Source organism: Mya arenaria, chromosome 10 (genome assembly GCF_026914265.1).
Source record: "Mya arenaria isolate MELC-2E11 chromosome 10, ASM2691426v1".
NCBI classification, from domain to species: Eukaryota; Metazoa; Mollusca; class Bivalvia; order Myida; family Myidae; genus Mya; species Mya arenaria.
In genome coordinates, this window is record NC_069131.1 from 23535721 (window position 1) to 23557022 (window position 21302).

Genomic DNA, 21302 nt, shown 5'->3' on the forward strand with positions numbered 1-21302 from the left:
AACTCTAGAGGCTGTATTTTTTTTGCATATATCTGGACCAATCTTCATGAAACTTGATCAGAATGTTTTCCTTGATGCAATCTTAGATTAGTTTGGAACTGGGTAGCATGGAGTCATAAACTAGGTTTCTTGGTCAATTCTAAGTGTTATATATATTCAATATTTTTTTTTTTCAAACAGTTGCAATCAAACTCAAACTCATATACATACATATATATATATATATATATATATATATATATATATATATATATATATATATATATATATATATATATATATATATATATATATATCTACTACAGATATTAAGGTGACCATATATATATTAATCTAGGCATTATGGGGACCGCTGGATTAAGGCGACAAAAATTGGTCTCCTTAATATTTTCAGTCCAGATTTGATGTATCAAATGTCAATAAAAATGTCCATTGACAGTAAGTTGATAAGCTTGAATGTTTATTTACGAGATCATTTCATTGTTTTAAATCTTATTATCTTTTAATATTAAAAAAAATATTCTTAAACTTTTGTGTGTGTATATTTGTGTATCCATAAAAATAGCTATTAAGGCGACCAGGGAAAAAATCATAATTTTGGTCAAAAATAGCTATATACTAAGCATTTTTTATTTGTTTTACTTTATTTAAAGCCTATTGTATAATATCCCGAAGTTTCATTCCATAAAATACAGAAATAAGGAAATTCGATATTTCGTGTACCATCAACATCCAAATTTTCAAGTATACAGAAATTTAACTTTCCGGAATATAACGGAAATTTTTGGGTATCTCCGTGGTACCATCTCCGTGCAATTATGCAGTATGGCGTTCATCTCTTACGGAAAGAGAATGGTAACTTGGTAAGTGTTTAAAATACATATTCAACGTTTTTTCGTTTATTTTTATGACTTTTGTACAGTAGTATAAATCGTCCACCCTTTGGATGAAAAGCAAATGATTTATCCGGATTTTGTTCATCCGAAACTAAATCACTAGTATCAACATCCGGTGTAATTTTTGCTTGTATTTTGGAGAAACTCGATTGATTTCTAACAAACTTGGTTTACCACTACATCGTCGCTTATTATTATTTGGTATGTTCCAATCTAAAAAGGGATTTGCTCCCTTAACATCTCAGATTTTAATAAATAAAAGACGAAATGATACAAATGCCTTACATTTTGTTCGTCAATGTCATGTCATTAGTCATTCTCACCACCTTTAAATAGCAGAACAGAACGAACACTATCACCAATTCGTATTGTGGCTTTTTGCATGTGTCTTAAATTCTCATATTTGATAATAAATGCAACAATAAAATATTTCCCTTATTCTGCCACAGTTATGCACCAGTCAATTGTAACCATGGCCCCCAGGCAGGTCTTGTTTATACCAGGGATAGCAGGGGAAATGGGCCATGTTTTTACGTTCCAGGTGGACCGGCAGTGCTGAGTGAATGCGTGTTATTGTTTTTGCGCTGAAAACAGGGAATGGGCCTAACCTAGGATGTCCCCAGGGGCATTTGACGGGGATCTGGTCATTTCGTAACCTTACCATTTCGTAACTGCTGAATCTTGGTTATTTCGTAACCATTTTGTCAGTCAATTCGTAACCGTCAAGAAATCAATTGCTCATATGGTAACCACCATTTAACAAGGTGATAAATAGTACACTTAGCACCTCGTTAAGTGTATTGTTCGAACCTGGATGTATATGGCACAGCAACCAAGACACCAATTGGAAGACATTACTCAAATTCTCACTAGTAACAAGCCAATAATTTATGTTACTCAATAGTTATTAGATATATATATATCATGCTAAATTAGAAATGATTTGTCATTACGTCAAAATTCTTTCAGCAATCGTATAGTTTCAACTTGGAATAATTTGCCACATGAATTAGTGAACACCACATCTGTGAATGCCTTCAAGGCAGGTCTTGATAAACTTTGGAAAAACAAACGATTTGATACATTCTGAAGTATATTAAGTCATACCGAAGGCGGAGAACTTACAGACGAAGCAGTTTAAAGGGATTTACTAGCCTTTTAGGGCTAAAGAAGTTCCCTAGATGACAAAAGGTATACTACCAAAATATGTTAATTATTTTCTTACATTTTGCTTACTTGTAAACAATAATTTAAGACTGATCGCGATGTATTTTTGAGTAAAATTACGTGTCAAAATAATTCTGTGTATTAGGAATTCGCGAATCACGTGTCATTTTGTTTTGACAGCCGGTACGTCATTAAATATTACACCTGTGATGTTATGTTAATACGATAATCGATAATGATGATTGCGCTGTGGATTGACTGTCGCGCGATAATCAAACGATAATCAAACTTGTGAAAAGAAAATTGATTAAAACATTTATTTGTTTGTTGCAGAAAATAAAGAACTAGAAACGTTTTTTTAGTGATCATTTTGAAGGGTTGTTTTATCTTAAGACTTCTATGATTGAATCAAATTAGAGCGGTGCTTTAATTAAACTATCAAACATACTAAACAAGCATTAAATTACGAGAGTTGTTTTATTTCAAGACTTGGAAAAAAGATGGTTATAAAAACGCAGAAATGTTTAATTATGCTTATCACTTTTGCAAGTGCTTTAATCATGTCTCAACCTCCGTCTAAACGTCGGAGAATTGAACTGTCCCTAGAGGACAAAAGCCTTTAAAGGTTAACTCAGTTAATATATTGAGTAAACTTACTCTGTACATCGAATCCCCACTAAACCGGAATCCTCACTAAACCGGAAATTTTGCCCAGTCCGGACCTTGTCCGGTTTAGTGAGTTTCCAATGTATTAATTTCCAATAACAAGATACAAAATTAAACATATCGACACATTTTTAATACAATAAGCATATAAAAAGCGCATACTCTCATTCGGCAAACTCACTACATTTTACAATACTTCTATGCAATTTAAAAAAATGAAATTCTAAAGTTATATGGTCTATATATTTAAAAAATATTGGCTTAAGGTCACAATTCCTCTCAATGGTAGAATATCTATGAATTAAAAAATTATTACATTTAATATTCAGCCTACTTATAATATTTCCTTCGCAACATAAAAAAATAGCTAGTGTGAATGTTTCTATTTGTCATAGTTTCAGAGTTTATTGGCAAATCGCACTACACTATTAGGAATAAAGAAGGAATACATCTACTAGATTTAACTTTGTTTATGTTGTTATTTTTATGTTTTATACTTACAGTAAACTTATTTTGTAAATTCAAATGGTATTAAATTAATTCCTCATAATTATAGGAGTCAACGGTTAAGATATGACCATTCGATTTCTTAACGGTTACGAATTGACTAACACAATGGTTACGAAATGACCAACAGTGAGCGGTTACGAAATGACCATAATTCATTTGACAGGGCTTTTACCAGCTGTTTGTCTGTGCAGAGCGGGAATTTTACCTGGGATTGGCTGGACCGAAAGTCAAAGTCCCCGCTATAAGCAGGACCTTGGGGGCCCATGCTGCAATTGACTGTTGCATTATTTGGATTTTTTCTTAACTTTACGCCACGCCCCCCTACAGTATTTTATAGTCAAGTTTAGTAACATTTATTTACAGAAATTGGATAACTTAACAAGTAAAGAAAACTGTACTGAGCTTTTGAACAAACCTACATACTTATAAATCAAAATTGATATTTTAGGGTCTACACTGAATAAACCCAAAATGTTAGTTTTGAATTGCTAAATTCGAACAGTATTTAGTCTATCCACACAAAATTTACAGGATCATCAGATAACAAATTTTCTAAAAATTCTCTGTTTGCCAAATAGGGAAGACAGGTTTAAGTGGGGTTAAAAGGTTGCTATCAAAGTGTGACCAAAAAAAAACTGTTCAAAATTGTGAGTATTCATTTATCTTTCGTTCAGTAAAGAGCATGCAATGGCATAGTGGTTGGATTAGATAATCTGACAGCGGTGCTGGACGTCAGGAGTTCAAATATTGTTGTGAGTTCAATGTACCAAAAGAATACCTTTGGAATACACAATTATCTATAAAAATGGCAGATGCAAATTGCCCATATTGTAGTAATGTCTTAGATCCAGCTTGGATAACTTGGACACAGTAAACGGTTCACACCAAGGGAAATTCTCAGATAAAACAGCGCTTATGAACTTGAACATTACATTTTTCATTGAGACAAAGAAAAAACATTATTGCTGATCTTCTGAAAACAAATCTTGGATTTAAACTAATCACCAACAAAAATATATGCATTTTAATCACACAATGTAAACAACTGCGCCACAGATCTTATCTGTATGTTTAGGGTTTTTAAAATTTAGCATTTAAATATAGATTAGCATACTGGTAGGTCTGGTTGGTCTGTTGCTTTAGATGCTAAGTAAACATAATGTCAGTGATTTCATCACTATTTCTATTTAAATATCAGTTTTCTTCTTCAGAGCTTCTCACATTTGCACCATTTTTTACCATTTGAATCATAAAAAGATAACAAACAAACACGGATGGAACATTTGAAAATACAATTCAGTTGGTTTCTATTTTCTTGCTCATTTTTGCTTGAAATTATTCTGCTTGAATGTGATTTATGTTGCTTAAATTTGAACTTAACTCTTTGTGAATATTTAAGGAATGTAAGGGGTCAGATTTCAGATTGCTCATTATTTCTGGAACACTAAATACTTTATTTGATTGTGTACACTGCACTTTCTTGTTAAGCATTCATCCAAATCATTTGGGTAAATATTGGCAGAAAAACTGCTTTTAGATTTATACTGGTCATCAAAACCGGCACTGACAAAACATAAGATGTGTTTAATTAATGTGCGGGAAAGAGGTTTAAAGGTGTCCGCCCACAACGAAATACTTGCGGGTCACAGTACCCCTTCAAGTAGTTCTTGAAAAAAAATTATTCTGTCAGGTAGCGTTTGATTATGTGTACATTGTATCCTTGTATGTATTTTCAAGTGTACACATGATTTATATAAGGTTTGTACAATTTTAGTTTTATTTAAATTTTAAAATTTTGACATTTTTTTTAAGATTTGCCTGCCCCTGTCTAAACACTTTAATTCTTGGTCTTTGGACTATTGTCTGCAACTTCAAAACACACTTTTTTGAACAGGACACATTTTTCTGATATTTTATCCAGTTTGATTGCAATATAAGTTGTATTTATCAATCAAGTAAAAAATGACATTTATATTTCCATAATTACCTGGTAGTTATTTGTTTATTTGTTTTAATTCATGGATAGGTTTATTGCGAGTGTCATGGAAAGCTGGAACTTTTCAGTACACAACATGCAAACTGAGAATGAACTGTGTGTGCCGGCTTTGTGAACAAAAACGCAAGGCGGCTATGGTAAGTTGCGTCAAGATATCCTTGGGACCCACCCCCCCTGGACACGCAATACAATTCGTGTTTCGCTGATCTGTTGGCTGGGATCAGATCATCCATTTGGGGATTTAGATATGTTACCCCAGCCAACAGGCTGCATGTTTAATTTTACTCAATACTAAGCTTTGTTTTAGTGCGAACATCAACATGTTTATCTAATTGCAGTTGCTGCTTGGGACAATAAAGTTAAGTCAGCAACCGTCTACCAGACTGCAAGATTCATCTCTTCCAAAGGATGTCGTACCTTTCCAGGTGGGTGTGCATTGATTGATTGATTGATCGATTGATTGATTGTGAGTTTGTGTAAATGAATAACTGTGAAACCATAACCAAATGTTGGGCTGTAAAGGTGTGTATGTGCATGTTTCACATATTCTCCGTCCTGGTTGGCATACTGGATACTCAGACACTCTGCCATGAATGTTAGAGAGTTTAAAGCTATTTCTTATTTTCCTGTGTAACTATATTGATGTTAGATTAAATTTACGCCGCCGTGTTACTGAGTAACAATTTGAAATTGGGCCAAAATCATCAAGCTAGAGCTTTGCATAATCTTTTTCAAACTTCTGCGAGATTTCTGCCCTTGACAATATTTGCTCGCAGCCCCCCTCAAAGTTGCACTTCGTTCAGTATTTCAAAGCTTACGGATACACTTTTTTGTTAATTTGAGATCTTAATGTGGCTACTTCTAACTAAATAGATGCTCAAAGTAACTAGATGCTCTGGGTGTTCACTGGGTGACAAAGGCTACCCAGTATTGGTTGTTTCTTTTTTCTGAAAAGATGTTTCTAGTGAATTGCCCAGTTGCAGTGGTTTTGACGCCACAGAACCAGCATAGCTCCATGACAGATATATATGTTTTCGTCAATGATGTCAGTACTGCTGTATTGGAGGCCTCACAATTTCTGTGTGGAAATGTCATCTGATACACTCATAACGGCGTATTTCTAGCATAGCTTTCATAAGTGCATGGCCATTCTCTGTCATTTTCAGATACACTGTGTTTTGTGTGGATAAGAAATGCAGAGTGGTACCACCAATCACCTAAGCCACCATTCCCCTAACAGACAATAGGCTCATGGGGACAGTTCCTGCAATTTACAGAAAAGCTCTCAATTGTAGCCCTACGAACATCAGGTAAGCGATAAATCTGGACTTCAAGATATCTCTGTACTCACTGTAAGTTTATACTTCATTTGAACAAAACATAGGGCCGAATTCAGAACAATCACTCTCACTCACACTCAATGAGTTAATCCTCTGTAATCACATAACGGTCGAGATATTTTCGAGTGAAAGGTATATCTGTATTCACAGGTGTGAGTGAGACTCAAGTGTTTTGCGTGAGTGGGACATTTGTGAGTGCTCGGCTAGGCCACTTGAACCGCCCTTGAGGATTGGTTGTGAATAGGAATTGAATGAGTGTATGTGAAAAAAGTACATGGCAAGTAGAAAAGATGAAATATATCAAATATTTGGAACAAATAAGGGACATGCTCGTTCCCAGACAATATTTAAGAGAATGGGATAATCCATTGAAGTACATGTTCATTCAATAACGTGGCCATCTATAAACAAAACAAATTCAAAAGGATGCGCCTATCATATATTTGTTTTGTTTCGCAATGATCTTGAACCCCCAGCAATGTTGATGTTTGCAATTCATCAATGGCTGCAAAGACAGGCAGCTAAAGGTACGTGAAGTTAGCATCCTAGCGGCATGAAGTTAGCGGCCTAGTGGCGTGAGATTGGCGGACTAGCGGCCTAAATTTGTTATCTATTTCAAGGTTCAATGGTTTAAATGGGAAATATGATAAATCAATGTTTTTAGTCGTACGATAGCGGCCTTAAATTGTTTTCTACTTCAGAGCATTTTTATATGAGTTTTCTTCTAAATCAATGCTAAAATAATTGTTTTCCTATGCAAAATACATCACGCTTGAGCGGTCTTGCGGCGTGAACTTGGCGGCCTGGTGGCCTGGCGGCCTAAAAATCCCCAAAACTCAATCCAGAAGCCCAGGAAAAGGGGGAAATGCTGATATTGGCTAAAGGATGTTGATTTATGAAAAGGACATTTAATTTATCATTGTTTTAGAAAAGAACGCATATAAAATGCTTTGGAATAGGAAACAATTTTAGGCCGCTAGTCACATGAGGCGGCTAGGCCGCCAGGCTGCTAACTTGACGCCAGCTAGGCCATTTCATAGCGTGGTAAGGGAATTGATATGTATTTTCCAGCCTACATTCAGCTGGATTATTATTACTATTATTATTATTATTATTATTATTATTATCATTTTCATTATCATCTGACATCATCAGCAGCACCACCACCAGCAGCAGCACCACCAACACCACCAAATCATCATCAACATCATCATTATTATTATTATTATTATTATTATTATTATTATTATCGTCATTTTCATCCATTTTCCCCTACATTTCTTGAGTTGTTTTTCACTCCGAGGTGTTATTTCCCCATAAGAAGTAGATTCATTCGCTAATTCTATCCATCTGCTATTTTTTTCAACTTCCATTTTTTCAACTTCCATATATTATTTTCAAACGCCCAAGACCGCTTTATGTAGAATACAAAAGCAAGATTATATATGAATACATATTTAAATTACGTGATACAATGGAAAACGGCTACATATTTAAAACAGCAACAACAACGACAACAAAAAACATGCATTTAAACGTATTTTGCAACAGTTATTTACAACCCAAAACGTTTATTTTTATTAACCAATTGTTAAATGTAAATTTCAGTTTCAGAATAACACTTATTATCATTTGTTTGTTGCTATAACTAACAATAAGGTACTCAAATCTCAAATAAACATATGTTTACAATGTATAATGTAAACATCACCATAGTCAAACAGATAATCCGATATGATCATGTAAACATACGTGTATAATTATATACTGTATTGCTCACTTGATGAAGTGGAGTGTTAGCGAGGCGTGTGAATACGAACAGATCACTTGAGTGTCACTCCCCATATTCCACTCAAGTGATCATTTGAGTGTCCCTTACGGGAATGTGGTTGGAGTGTGAGTGGGAGTGGATGTTCTGATTTCGGCCCTTACAATTTCAGCATCAAAATCCAGGTTAAGATCCCAGACCGAACTTTGTCTCCTTCATTAAACTTAATTTCAGATGTTCTATAAGCCACATACATGTTCACTACTTATGACGGATAAGAACTTTCGCAAATTGATTATAAATGCGTTTTCCCAGATTTACACCCTCCTCTTGCAGATACTGCCAATGGTGAAGCTTGGGTGCACCGGGCCGGTTTTCCAGCCGTGTGGAATCAACATCTCCAGCTGAACTGGGGCCGGGAATTATATAAGACTCCTTAGCAGCATGGTGAGCTTTTGCGTATTTATTTCCAGGCTCATATACCCGGCCAGGCTTCTGCGTTTAAGCTTTCCTTTCGTCATTTTTTTAAATAACGTATCTCAAGTCTTTCAATGAAATCACAACTGTGACACCTTTGGAGACTAGATTTAAATTAAGGAACCATTATGTGTAGAAAGCCTTTTGGGTGATTTAAAATCAAATTAGTAAACAGGATTCTCATGGTTCATGGTTTATAATTGGCCTTGTGGACCTTTCATTCTTTACTTTGGTAACAGCCGCTTAAGTATGTAAGAAGGGGGGGGGGGTACAGATGTGATAGTAAACAGTGTTTAATATGGTATATTTGTTTTTATTTTATCACCATTTTGAAGGTAATGATTGTGTTAAATCAGGGATAAGTAACAAGTTTAACACAAACACTGTAACATGTTTTTTATTTCAAATAAATCTATAAATTATCTCTGGAGAATTTAGTCTGATCTCCATTTCTCAGAAAATGTAGCTGTCTAAGTGCCTATTCCATCAATGAGTATCACTGTCTTTAAATTGCTGTTGCGGTACAGTTTAAATAGCAAAAGTTTTATGGCCCTGCTTGTTTGCAACTCCTCATTCATTTTTGTACAGCGAGAAAAGTAAGGGAATTCTAGAGATTTACTAGAATTATGGATTGTTTTTCTTGAGTTACACAGTACATAAGGAGGAATAAGTGTGTACACAACTCCTCATTTTATTCCTGTTTATTATTTATATATGTAACATAGATGTGTACAAGACTTAGAAACATGACATAAAAGAGCTCACTTTGATAAATTTTCTCAGAGAAAGATATCTTTACTGTTAAAGTAAGAACTTTTACTGCATAGTAAGTAATGTCTTCTGCTCATCTTTATGACATCATTACATGGAATGGAAACTTCCCAAGATACATTTCCACATGGCGCAGCTCATTTATATATATTGCTGATGGATTGTTTAGAAAGGGACAGTTTTAATAGGACAAAATGTTTTAATCGCCATTTTACAGAGTGCCAGCCAGTCATTGCTGTTCTTTTCATTGCTGAGGAGGACAGTCCTGCCAACATAACAGTTTGTTCAATAACAGGTAAAAAACTGGTCTCACTTTACATTTTCAACCACTGCCAGATAATATAATCTTATATAATGATAACTCCTTCTTCACAACTGGTGTTAAATATATAATGATTAAACTAACAATAAAATGGAAATTATGCTCTTTAAACTCAGAACCATTATTGACTGTCTGATGCTACTGGTAAATGAACTGGTCTTGATGTCCTTTTCTTGAGATAATAACTATTTGCATATTACCCCGGTACTACTATTGTACATTCAATAGAAAATCGTCTTGTTTGTATCGTTAAATGGCTTTATAATGTTCCCCACTTCCTGATTCTTGAAAATTATGTGAACAAATGACAATCCTACTACCATTTAAAGTTTGATTAAATTTCGGACAAATGTGTGTGTTTAAATTTGCCTTCTGCTTAAAGTAAGGGTATATATACTGGGCAAGAAGTGCTGAATTTCATCGTGAATGACATTGATTATCCATAGTTTGAATTTGGTTCGGACATGTTTGACGGGAATTTAAAGACATTTTTTTGTCATCATTTTCGCATACATTGTTTCATTCCAAGATAAAAAATATAACCTTTTTCAAAATGTTCAATCTGTGAGAGTGCAGCTTTAATAGACCAGTAAAGACTTGTCGATGTGAAACTAAACTCTCAATCAAACTTTGGTAAAAGATCAAATGCGGGGCTCCGTGTGCGGCATAGACTGTGTTAATATTTATTTAATATGATGAAGAGCTAGTTAAGTTATTTTTGTTAAAAGTCTTCATTTGAAGCAAAATATGTTGCAATACCCTGTATGAATTTTCTTCACTGGATATTGATTCATAAAAAAACATTGCTCCAGGGTGCGGAGCTATTTTTTGCTATATGTCTATATGGAAAAATCTTCTCCTCAGAAGTCAACTTTGTTCCCCAATGTGCAAGGCACAATCGGTGAAAATAATTTCAATAAAAGTCACTGATTATTATTATTGTTATTATTATTAATAAACTTTTACTATTTCAGGAGACAAACAGAAACACAGAGGTGCTATACATTCTGATTGAAAAACAAAAGCTTCTCCCATCATTTTGGCGTGGCTCAGATCAAGAGGAGAATTTTAAGAAAGGTAATAACTGAGCAACTAAGAACATGCAAGTTGCACTGGTTAGAGTGTAAGACCCATCTCCCTTCATAAGAATTGATAATCATCACTGTATTAAATCAAGAAATTGAAACGTAAGTGTCTTGTCTTTTGCAGTGTTTTTGAAATATAATATAATTTAAAAAAAAACTAAATTATTTAATATGATTGTGAATGTGTGATGTTTTCTTCTGATCATTCACTCTCAAAAACCAGATACTAAAAACATATTTGTAGATTTTTTTGTTTTACTTGTAAATATAGTTTTAAGGTTGTATTTTAGGCAAAGCCTTTTATTCTGCTCAATACAAACTTAAATATTGTAAGAGTTATGGCCCTTTGTAATTTTTAAACAAATACATTTTTTTCATGTTTTTGTAAGCCCATTATTAAGGGACTTTTAATATTTTCACCAGCTGCATTATAAAGTCAGACCAAAAGTGTTCAGTAAGTGTCCAAACAATAAGTTAGAACAAATATTGTTGTAGAATGTTTTGTGAAGACATACAATTGGATTACTTTTGTGTCAATAGGATTAAGGTTTCTGCACATAAAAATTATTTAGAATTGCATTTGGGTCAGTCGGTTCACGTTCAATATTACTTGCAGTATAAGTGGAAGCAGTGACTTAAAATTAATTACCAAACAGTTTCTGCTCAATTGCTTTGAGTTAACATACGAGTTATGAAACTTGGAATACTAGTTCTTGGTGGCATAAATGAAAGACCTTGTTTTGTCACATTGACTTGTTAGCAAGCACTAACTTCCTCTAAATTCTCTTCAGGTGATGATTGGGCACACACAAGAAGACATAGATCACAGGTGTCTAGCCATATGAGTAGATAGGAGTGTCACACTCTGCCAAACTTACTTCATCAGACGAGCAGAAAGCTTCTCAAGATCCCGCACTGCACACTAAGACATAGTCTTTGACTACAACAAGGTGATGAAAGTACAGAGAGGTCCAATTGAAATCAATTCTGTGCTGCGTCATTTCTTCATTCTGGAAGTCGATGGACGTGATTTATCATGGCATAAAGTGTGCAGTTTGCCGACTATCAGCAGTCTTGTTCACCAGCTGTGCAACTTGAGCTGGTAGCTTTATTGCTTGAAGCCACTGCACAAGAGGGGGAAGGTGCAGGCTCATCAAAAAGTCTCAAAAGTTGAAACTAGGAAAAGAAGTTTATCAAGAGTGTGAATCTATTTTGAAAACAATCGTTACAATGATTTGGTTTCCTTTGAAACTTGATACATACTATGAATTGAGATGCTTAAATAAAAAACCGCTATTCAAATATCAGGAAACTGCCTTTTTCATACTAAAGGGTAAATGATGTCGCCATTTCCTGTATGTATTTAAATAAGATATGTCTCCACAATTAATATTTTTAAGGAATTTTTCTCAACCTAATGAATGAGATTAAATTGTACAGCGTTATATGAGCTTAATATGTGTTTTCTCATTCTTTAAAATTGGTGAAAAATTGTCAGAAGATAATTAGACCAGTATCCATTACTGCAATCATACAATCAAATATACAGGGACAAGCCCACTGGGCATATAATATAATTAAACCCTGTTTAGGGGCACGAGGCAAACAGAGTTACTTTCAAACGTTAAAGCTGCACTCTCACACTTTAGATGTTTTGACAACCTTTTTCATTTTATGTCTTGGATTGGAACCATCCAATTTTTGCGAAAAATTAAATCCCAGATTTTTCTATTTAAGTTAAAACATTGATGTTTTTCATGCACTTTTCTTAAACCGTTAGTAACATTAATTTTCGAACGGAAATATGAAATCTGCGATCTGATCTTTTGTCAGCAATCTTTTATCATTGGTTTGCAGATAATTACGCAAAAACTTGCTCATTCCAAGACAAAAAAAGTTGTGGAAACGGTATATCTGTGAGAGTGCAGCTCTAAATGTTTAATTGCTTGATTTTAGTACTGTATTAGAAATTACAGGGATTGGGGTATATTTTTAGTGTTTTTATTGCTTGTTTTTGATTCATACAGTCATACTTTATTCTTCAGGGCACAACTTACAAATAGACAAAACTGGAAAATGGTCATATCAAAAGGTCAAAGATAATGCAAGTTGAACAATCATATTGTTCATGGCTTGTATTTTTGGTATATTTTGTTGCATATGCTATAGAAAAGTTGAAAGTTAAAAATAAATTCATAGTTGAAATGATGGCTTTGAATGGTATTGTCAGATGAGAAACGGCACTATTAAGAAATAGGTATAATGGTACTTTATTTATTTTAATCAATTTTAGATATTATGAAAATTATTATCTTATTTAGTACATGAGACCTTTTAAACAGTTATTGACAATATAACAATGTGTATATGAAGCTTTAGATCAACACTTAAAGCTGCACTCTTACAGATTGTCAGTTTAGACACAAAATTGTCTCAAAATCGGCTGATTTGGTTATCATTCCTTTAATTCAGTCATATTAGATTATTCACAATAGAACCAATCAAAAATGTTTGGTAAAACTGCCGAAAAGTTCATTTACATTAAATTGTTCGTAATGCTTTTAGTCATAAAACATCATTTTTTTAAACATAAATATGATGAACTGCAATCTGATCTTTTTTCAGCAGTCTTATATCACTTAAAATTGGGTCTAGACATTTCTGCAAAAAATACTCCATTAATAGACGATCAATAAAAGAGTACCGGTAGTCAAAACGATCAATCGGTGAGATTGCAGCTTTAAATACACCTTTTAAGACCGCTGTAAAATTCCAATGGTTTGCCTAAATCTTTAAAGCTAGCATACTGTTTAATTGACAACCATACTTATTGTTTAAAAGTGTCATGATATCTTTGTACAATGTTTTTATATAATTCATTAAAGAAGTCAATACAAATTTGTTTATCTTGTAATTTGTTATCTATTATTTAAATGACTCAGACAAAAATGGGAACGTCAGTGCTAGTTCTTTTACTATTAACATCCCATGAAGTTTCTATTGGTGTAGCAGCAAGGAGGTGTTACATTAAGGATGCATCATTTAAACCAAATTATACATTCATATGCACATCATACAGGCGTGTAGCCGCCTATACGTGAATACGCCACTGAATCCACATGATTCTGACAAAAAAATCAACCAAAGTTGCAGTATGCGAACTTGACTACATGAATCTAAAATAGGTTATTTTCCAGTACTAAATAATGCACATCGGAACGTCCAGAATGCACTAGATTGCACCATGGTTTTCAAAATTTTCTGAGGGGGCACGCCCCTGAACCCCCCAGCACATTTATGAATTCACATGAATAGAGGGGTAGCTACGCCCCTGACATAATTGAAACCACAGTGTGGCTAAACAACACTTGTATGTTTATCATACGCAGTGATCTCCCATGGAAATGCAATCGTCAAAGAATCTGAAGGGGCTGTTTATATGGACTAGATTTGAAATGCACCAAGTGTTTAAAAAGTTGATTTCAGTCACGAAGAGAATCAACCATACCCCACACTTGTTGGAGTAAGATGAAATGTCCACTTTCCGCGAGAAAGAAAGTACATTGAAAATGTTCATTTGATTCAATTGACTTTATCTTTTTATAAATATGTTGCAATACATAAAATACGTTATTTGTTATAATTGTTTACCCATGTTGAATTTTATTTGGCAAATTTATAAGAGATTTATATATTAAGAAACTCAGCCGCTAAAGAGGATATGATTATGACATACTTTTTTTTATATCTTTCGAACATGAGTTTTTGAGTGAATATAAGCGAATGTTTTGAAAATGCATCTTTTACTTGGATTTTATAGATTGTTATTACGAAATAAAGTATGGCGAATCAAACGAAGTGTTAAAGCCAAGCTATTGATGGCTGAAACCCTTCAATAAATGTTGATATGTGCTAAAATATAGTCTTTGAAGTCCAAAATTTTGAAATGCGTTACTAACCCGATTCAACAAAAGGCTGTTGCACAATCAGTTGATTGACATAATCACGTGATAAATCAATAACTTCCATTAAGGTTAAAATATTCAACACCTTAGTATGAGTCCCTGTGGGCGAGTGGATAAGCGTTCCGTTTTTTATTCTATGTGTTATCTGCACCCCCATGTGCTTGCTCCCAACTTGAACAAGATTAATTTTTAATACTTTACTGTAAAATGCAATTGAAGTATAAAATAAAATCAACCTGGTTACTATTATTTCTGCAATTTCAGTACCAAGGAGTAAAATAAATATACATGTAAGTGTTTTCAGATGCATTACGAGGAAAAATATGTTTGGTGCCAAAACATGAGAGAGTCTTTTTAAACGGAAAAGTTTTGGCAGTTACTCAGTCAGTCAGATGGTGATAAATATAATGCATAGCATCATCGCTCTGGAGTACGAGAACGTTGTATACAGAGAATGTTTTTACTGAACATGCGTCTGTTTATTTTGATGCCATAAAAGGTTTAAACTGTTTAAAGGAACTATAACATTATGAAACAACAAATCTGATTACAGATATCAGTGGCAGAACCAGGAATTGACTTAAGAAGGGGTACGTGAAACTCATGGGCTTAATCTTTCCACATCCGCCCCTCCCTCAGAACAGAAATTGAATGGCTTAAAATGTTGGACCGGGGTGGGGGTTAGACTCCCCTAATTTATAGTCCGAAATAGTGCATTTTTATCTTAATATTGTATTTTTTCCCGATATTGACTGAGAACGTATTATAAACGGACGATTCAAAGGGATTGGGGGACGGCGCGCGCGCTGGGACCGACCCCCCCCCCCTGAATCTACAATTGAGTACATGCATTAAAACCGTCTCCGTAGCCTATTGGTTAAGGCGTTCTATACCCTTCATCTAATTGACTTAAAACACTTCACACAATTGTTCAGGACCATCAGCCAATGAGGTTACATAACTCCATAATACAAGTTATGGCCCCTGATTGACTTCGGTTAAAGTTTTAGGCAAGTAAAATTTAAGGGGAAGTTGGAATTTAATAAATAAAACTTCCATGGGTCACAATGAACCCAATGAACAATGTTCTTTTATCATGAGCTAACTGTTCAAGCGTTAACAGACACATTTCTGTGCAGACGAAACTTTTATTGTTTTTACAAGCACAGAACTTGTATTTAGCATTTACAGTTTCTATATAATTCAACTGAAAGTTCTATTTAACCATAATATATCAAATATTAAGTCACCATTCACTAGCGGATTGAGAAGGGGGCGCAATTGTCTTTAAAATCGTCCAAGTTTACTTTTTGTGTCAATATATGAGAAGAAAATAAATACGCACATAATGCATCATTTCCGACTACAAATTGTTAAAAATTTCTTGATTGAGTAACCCTCAATCCTCCTGCAAACGCCCCTTAGTAACGCCCCCTTCTAACGACAATTCCTGGATCCGCCCCTGGCCATTATATTTTTTGTTTATCAAACGGTACACATACCAAGTGACTGAAGCTGAATTTCATTTAATGAATGAGATGGTCTGTAAAAGATTTCCGATGAATATCCTATGAAATTTGCAGTCCTCCCGTTTCGACCGGTCATTGTTTGTGGATTTATTACACACAATTATATAAAAATACTATTACAAAGTTGTCTCTTAAGGTTACGGGAGCCTTCACTGTCAAAAGTAAGATATATATAATTTGTCCCCCTAATGCCATAAAATATGGATGGTCCCCTTAATGCCTCAAAAATAATATAATATATACACTGGTCTCCATAAACCCTTCGACATATATACCTGTCCCCTTAAAACCTGCAACATACTTACAAATTATTAAGGAGACCGCAAATTACGTATATTTTTTGTTAATTAATTTAAGAAGCCTAAATCTTGTACACATAATAAATGATCATTTCAATACTAAATTATCAACAAAAAAGCAAAATAAAGTATAAAACAAAAAATATACAAATTGTCTCCTTAATGCCGTAAAATACATACGGTCTCCTTAATGCCCTAAGTAGATATATATATATATATATATATATATATATATATATATATATTTCATCAACAATTGATTTCCATTCCTTGACTTAGCACAATCAGGCAGGGGATATCAATTCAACGAATTTGCTTGTTTTCATTTACAAGCCTTGAATTTTAGTACTTTAGGGCAAGTTGGGATTTCACTTATAACTCCAATACCCTTAACGTATTAATTAATGATAAAAATTCTTTGTTTTGGTCATTTAAAGCCATTTTTGCATTATAACTATTCCTTCAAGACAGGGCTTTAACTTTCCTGGGTCGCAATTTATTGAATTGCTTGTCATATTAGCTACACCTAGTAGCATGCAAGCATGCTTTAATTGCATTAGGAATCAAATTCGTATTCTTCACCTTTTTAGCTTGACTATTCAAAGAATAAGGAGGGCTATACTACTCGCCCCGGTATCGGTATCGGCATCGGCGTCCGGTTACAGTTTAGGGCAAGTTGGGATTTCACTTATAACTTCAATACCCTTCATTCGATTCACTTAATACTTCACACAGTTGTTAAGGTCTATCACACAATAAGGTTAGATAACTCCAGATTATCCTTTATTCAAATTATGGCCTCTTAAATTGACTGGGGAACTAAGGTTAAAGTTTTAGGGCAGGTTTGGATATTTATTAATAACTTCTATACCCTAATTTCAACTTACTTAATACTTCACACAGTAGTTCAGGGCCATCGCACAAAGATATTAGATAACACCATATTTATTTTAAGACAAGTTATGGCCCCTGATTGACTTTGGAACTTAGGTTAAAGTTTAAGGGCAAGTTTGGATTTTAATAAAAAAACTTCTAAACCCTTCATTCATTGACTTAATACTTTGCAACTTATTATTGACGACCATCTTACATTAAGGTAACATAACTCCATTTTAAATAGAAAAATGGTTAGTACTGAATAACTTTAGTAAGGGTTGACATAGTGTGACTAAACTTGGTATATAGGACAAGATTACGGAGACCTTTCATTGGATTGCCTTCTGCCCCCCCCCCCCCCCAGGGTCATGATCACTGTTCCTAAAAATAGATTACTGTTTGGTACTAAAAAACTTAAGTTATGGTTGACATTCTGTGACCAAACTTGATATGTAGGAAGAGTTTGTAAAGGACTTCCATGGGATTGTGTTTGGGGCCCCTAGGATCAAAGTCACTCATAGTTACAAAAAATAGAAGAAAGCATTTGAAACTGAATCTCTTCTGCCAATCATTAAAAACCTGGTTTTGTCACATCATGGTTCTTGTTTACTTTTTAATGCTTTTGACAGGCACATATTACATCATTATTGTATTCACTTCTACACTCTTTAAGTCGGCTCTTGTTTATGTTGGTCTGGTATTTCACGCTGGCGAGGATGTAAAAGATTCGATGGAAGAACTAGGTGTATAAAGGTGTATAAATATGTATATTTCATTGCAGGATCATACTATTTATTGTAATCAGTTTGTCCAGAGAATGTACATGTAGTCTGACAATGTATTTATGCAGCGAGTGAATAAATTGATAATTTAATTTTCAGAATCAGAACATGCGCCTATAGCAGATCCCCTACTGTGCAGAACAATGGGTGGGGAAAGTGTAGCTGGGTGCCCACAGCGCATGGAAGGAGGAACTGGTGATGATCAATGCCCACAGCGCATGGAAGGAGGAACTGGTGATGATCAATGCCCACAGCGCATGGAAGGAGGAACTGGTGATGATCAATGCCCACAGCGCATGGAAGGAGGAACTCATGGTGATGATCAACGCACCAGTTACTGTACCTGCTTAATTTCTCCAAGGTAAAAACAAACACATACTTGTACACTGTATCATAACAGTTATGGTATATAACTATTTAATTACTATTGTTATATGAGGATTTTTATACTCCATGCAAAACAAAGTTATAAGAGGTGGATAAACTAGATTCAGTTTGTCCATCTGTCTGTAGACACAGTCTTGTGCCTGTTTCATTTTTTTTACAGAGTTACAGTCCTTTGTTGATTTTTATACAATACCTTTAACTCTGACTCTTTTTCACAGAGTTATTGGACTTTTCTTTACAATAAAATGTACAAAGAGATTTTTGTGCTTTTCTTCAGCATCAAAACCTCTGGCCTGATCTTAATAAAAATGTCACAGGAGTGTTTAATATCAAGGATGGAGGTGAAATCATCATTGATCAAGGGTTATGTTTTCAAAGTGTTATGGCCCTTTGTTTTTATACTCCTGTTTTAAAAACAAACAAACTGTGACATATTATAGTTTTACCTGTGGCATATGTACAGGTGGTTGGGCTAAAGAACTTCGGCTTTCATTGTGAGATTCAGTTGCAACTGTTTATTCATTTTGGTAACAGTCACCTTGACCTTGACCATAGGGGCCCTTACTGCAGTCACATGAAAGTACTCTGCAAACACTTCCTTCATATGAAGCTTCGTGGCAATATGTCAACCATAACTTAAGATATTCAGTACCAACCACGTTTCAATTTTTAGAAACAGTGACCTTGACCTTGATCCTAGGGGCCCCATACATGATGATGAAAGGTCTCCATAAAACCTTCCTATATACTATGTTTGGTCGCAATATATCCATCCTTAAATATAACTAAAGTGATTCAGTAAAACCATTTTTTCTACTTTTAGTAACAGTGACCCTGACCATAACCCTTGGGACCCCAAACACAATCCCTTGAAAGGTCTCCATAAACTCTTCCTAAATACCAATTTGGTCACTATATGTCAAACCTAACTAAAATTATAAAAAAAACTATGTACATCATTCTAATAACCACCTTGTGAAAACCTGGTTAATAAACAAGGAAATGACGCCCTTTTTGAATTTAGGACACCAAGTTTGGTGAATATTTTTAAGTGGTTGTACATTGAGCCAAATTTAAAGAGCAGACACTGTAAATAGAGTTTTTGCCACTTCAAGGGTCATAATTCTGGAGCGACTGAGGCTATATCACAGACACTGGTTATCAAACCTGACAAAGATAACCTGAACATTCACATTCTGACAAAATTTGGTGATGATTTGAGAAAGGCTTCAAAATTATTGATCGGACAAGACAGATTTGAGGCAACTCTTGAGTGACTACGTACAGCAATATGACTGGTTATCAAACATGTCCAAGATATAATGCAAATGCACATTCCGCAATTTGTTAATAAGCAGACATGAACAATTTTAGGTAAATTATACAATTAAATAGTGATAACTTTAGAATGATTTGAGCGATATGGTTTGTTATCAAACTGGTCTCAAGTCTTACCAGACGCCCAACCACCTGTACATATGCCACAGGTAAAACTATAATATGTCACAGTTTGTTTGTTTTTAAAACAGGAGTATAAAAACAAAGGGCCATAACACTTTGAAAACATAACCCTTGATCAATGATGATTTCACCTCCATCCTTGATATTAAACACTCCTGTGACATTTTTATTAAGATCAGGCCAGAGGTTTTGATGCTGAAGAAAAGCACAAAAATCTCTTTGTACATTTTATTGTAAAGAAAAGTCCAATAACTCTGTGAAAAAGAGTCAGAGTTAAAGGTATTGTATAAAAATCAACAAAGGACTGTAACTCTGTAAAAAAAATGAAACAGGCACAAGACTGTGTCTACAGACAGATGGACAAACTGAATCTAGTTTATCCACCTCTTATAACTTTGTTTTGCATGGAGTATAAAAATCCTCATATAACAATAGTAATTAAATAGTTATATACCATAACTGTTATGATACAGTGTACAAGTATGTGTTTGTTTTTACCTTGGAGAAATTAAGCAGGTACAGTAACTGGTGCGTTGATCATCACCATGAGTTCCTCCTTCCATGCGCTGTGGGCATTGATCATCACCAGTTCCTCCTTCCATGCGCTGTGGGCATTGATCATCACCAGTTCCTCCTTCCATGCGCTGTGGGCATTGATCATCACCAGTTCCTCCTTCCATGCGCTGTGGGCACCCAGCTACACTTTCCCCACCCATTGTTCTGCACAGTAGGGGATCTGCTATAGGCGCATGTTCTGATTCTGAAAATTAAATTATCAATTTATTCACTCGCTGCATAAATACATTGTCAGACTACATGTACATTCTCTGGACAAACTGATTACAATAAATAGTATGATCCTGCAATGAAATATACATATTTATACACCTTTATACACCTAGTTCTTCCATCGAATCTTTTACATCCTCGCCAGCGTGAAATACCAGACCAACATAAACAAGAGCCGACTTAAAGAGTGTAGAAGTGAATACAATAATGATGTAA

The 21302-nt window shown here is 34.5% G+C and overlaps 1 protein-coding gene and 1 long non-coding RNA gene across 5 annotated transcripts in view; one reads left to right on the top strand and one right to left on the bottom strand.

Annotated features, from left to right (window-relative positions):
* The window catches only part of LOC128206092 (uncharacterized), a 126872-nt gene that overhangs the window by 99027 nt on the left and 6543 nt on the right, over nt 1-21302 (bottom strand). For 2 of the 3 annotated variants that reach the window (XM_052908260.1, XM_052908259.1), the window contains exon 2: nt 20796-21057. The exons of the other annotated variant lie outside the window; for it this stretch is intronic. In XM_052908260.1, the coding sequence (XP_052764220.1) occupies nt 20796-21057 (262 nt within the window). The remainder of the gene's footprint in view (nt 1-20795; nt 21058-21302) is intronic. 3 annotated transcript variants of the gene reach the window in all.
* Nucleotides 333-13898, top strand: LOC128206093 (uncharacterized). 2 transcript variants are annotated; one of them, XR_008256382.1, is made up of 7 exons: nt 333-1097; nt 5574-5660; nt 6402-6545; nt 8680-8790; nt 9809-9886; nt 10888-10990; nt 11790-13898. It is a non-coding gene; the product is annotated as an uncharacterized LOC128206093 (long non-coding RNA). The 2 variants fall into 2 exon arrangements; XR_008256381.1 differs by having other exon boundaries at nt 333-863.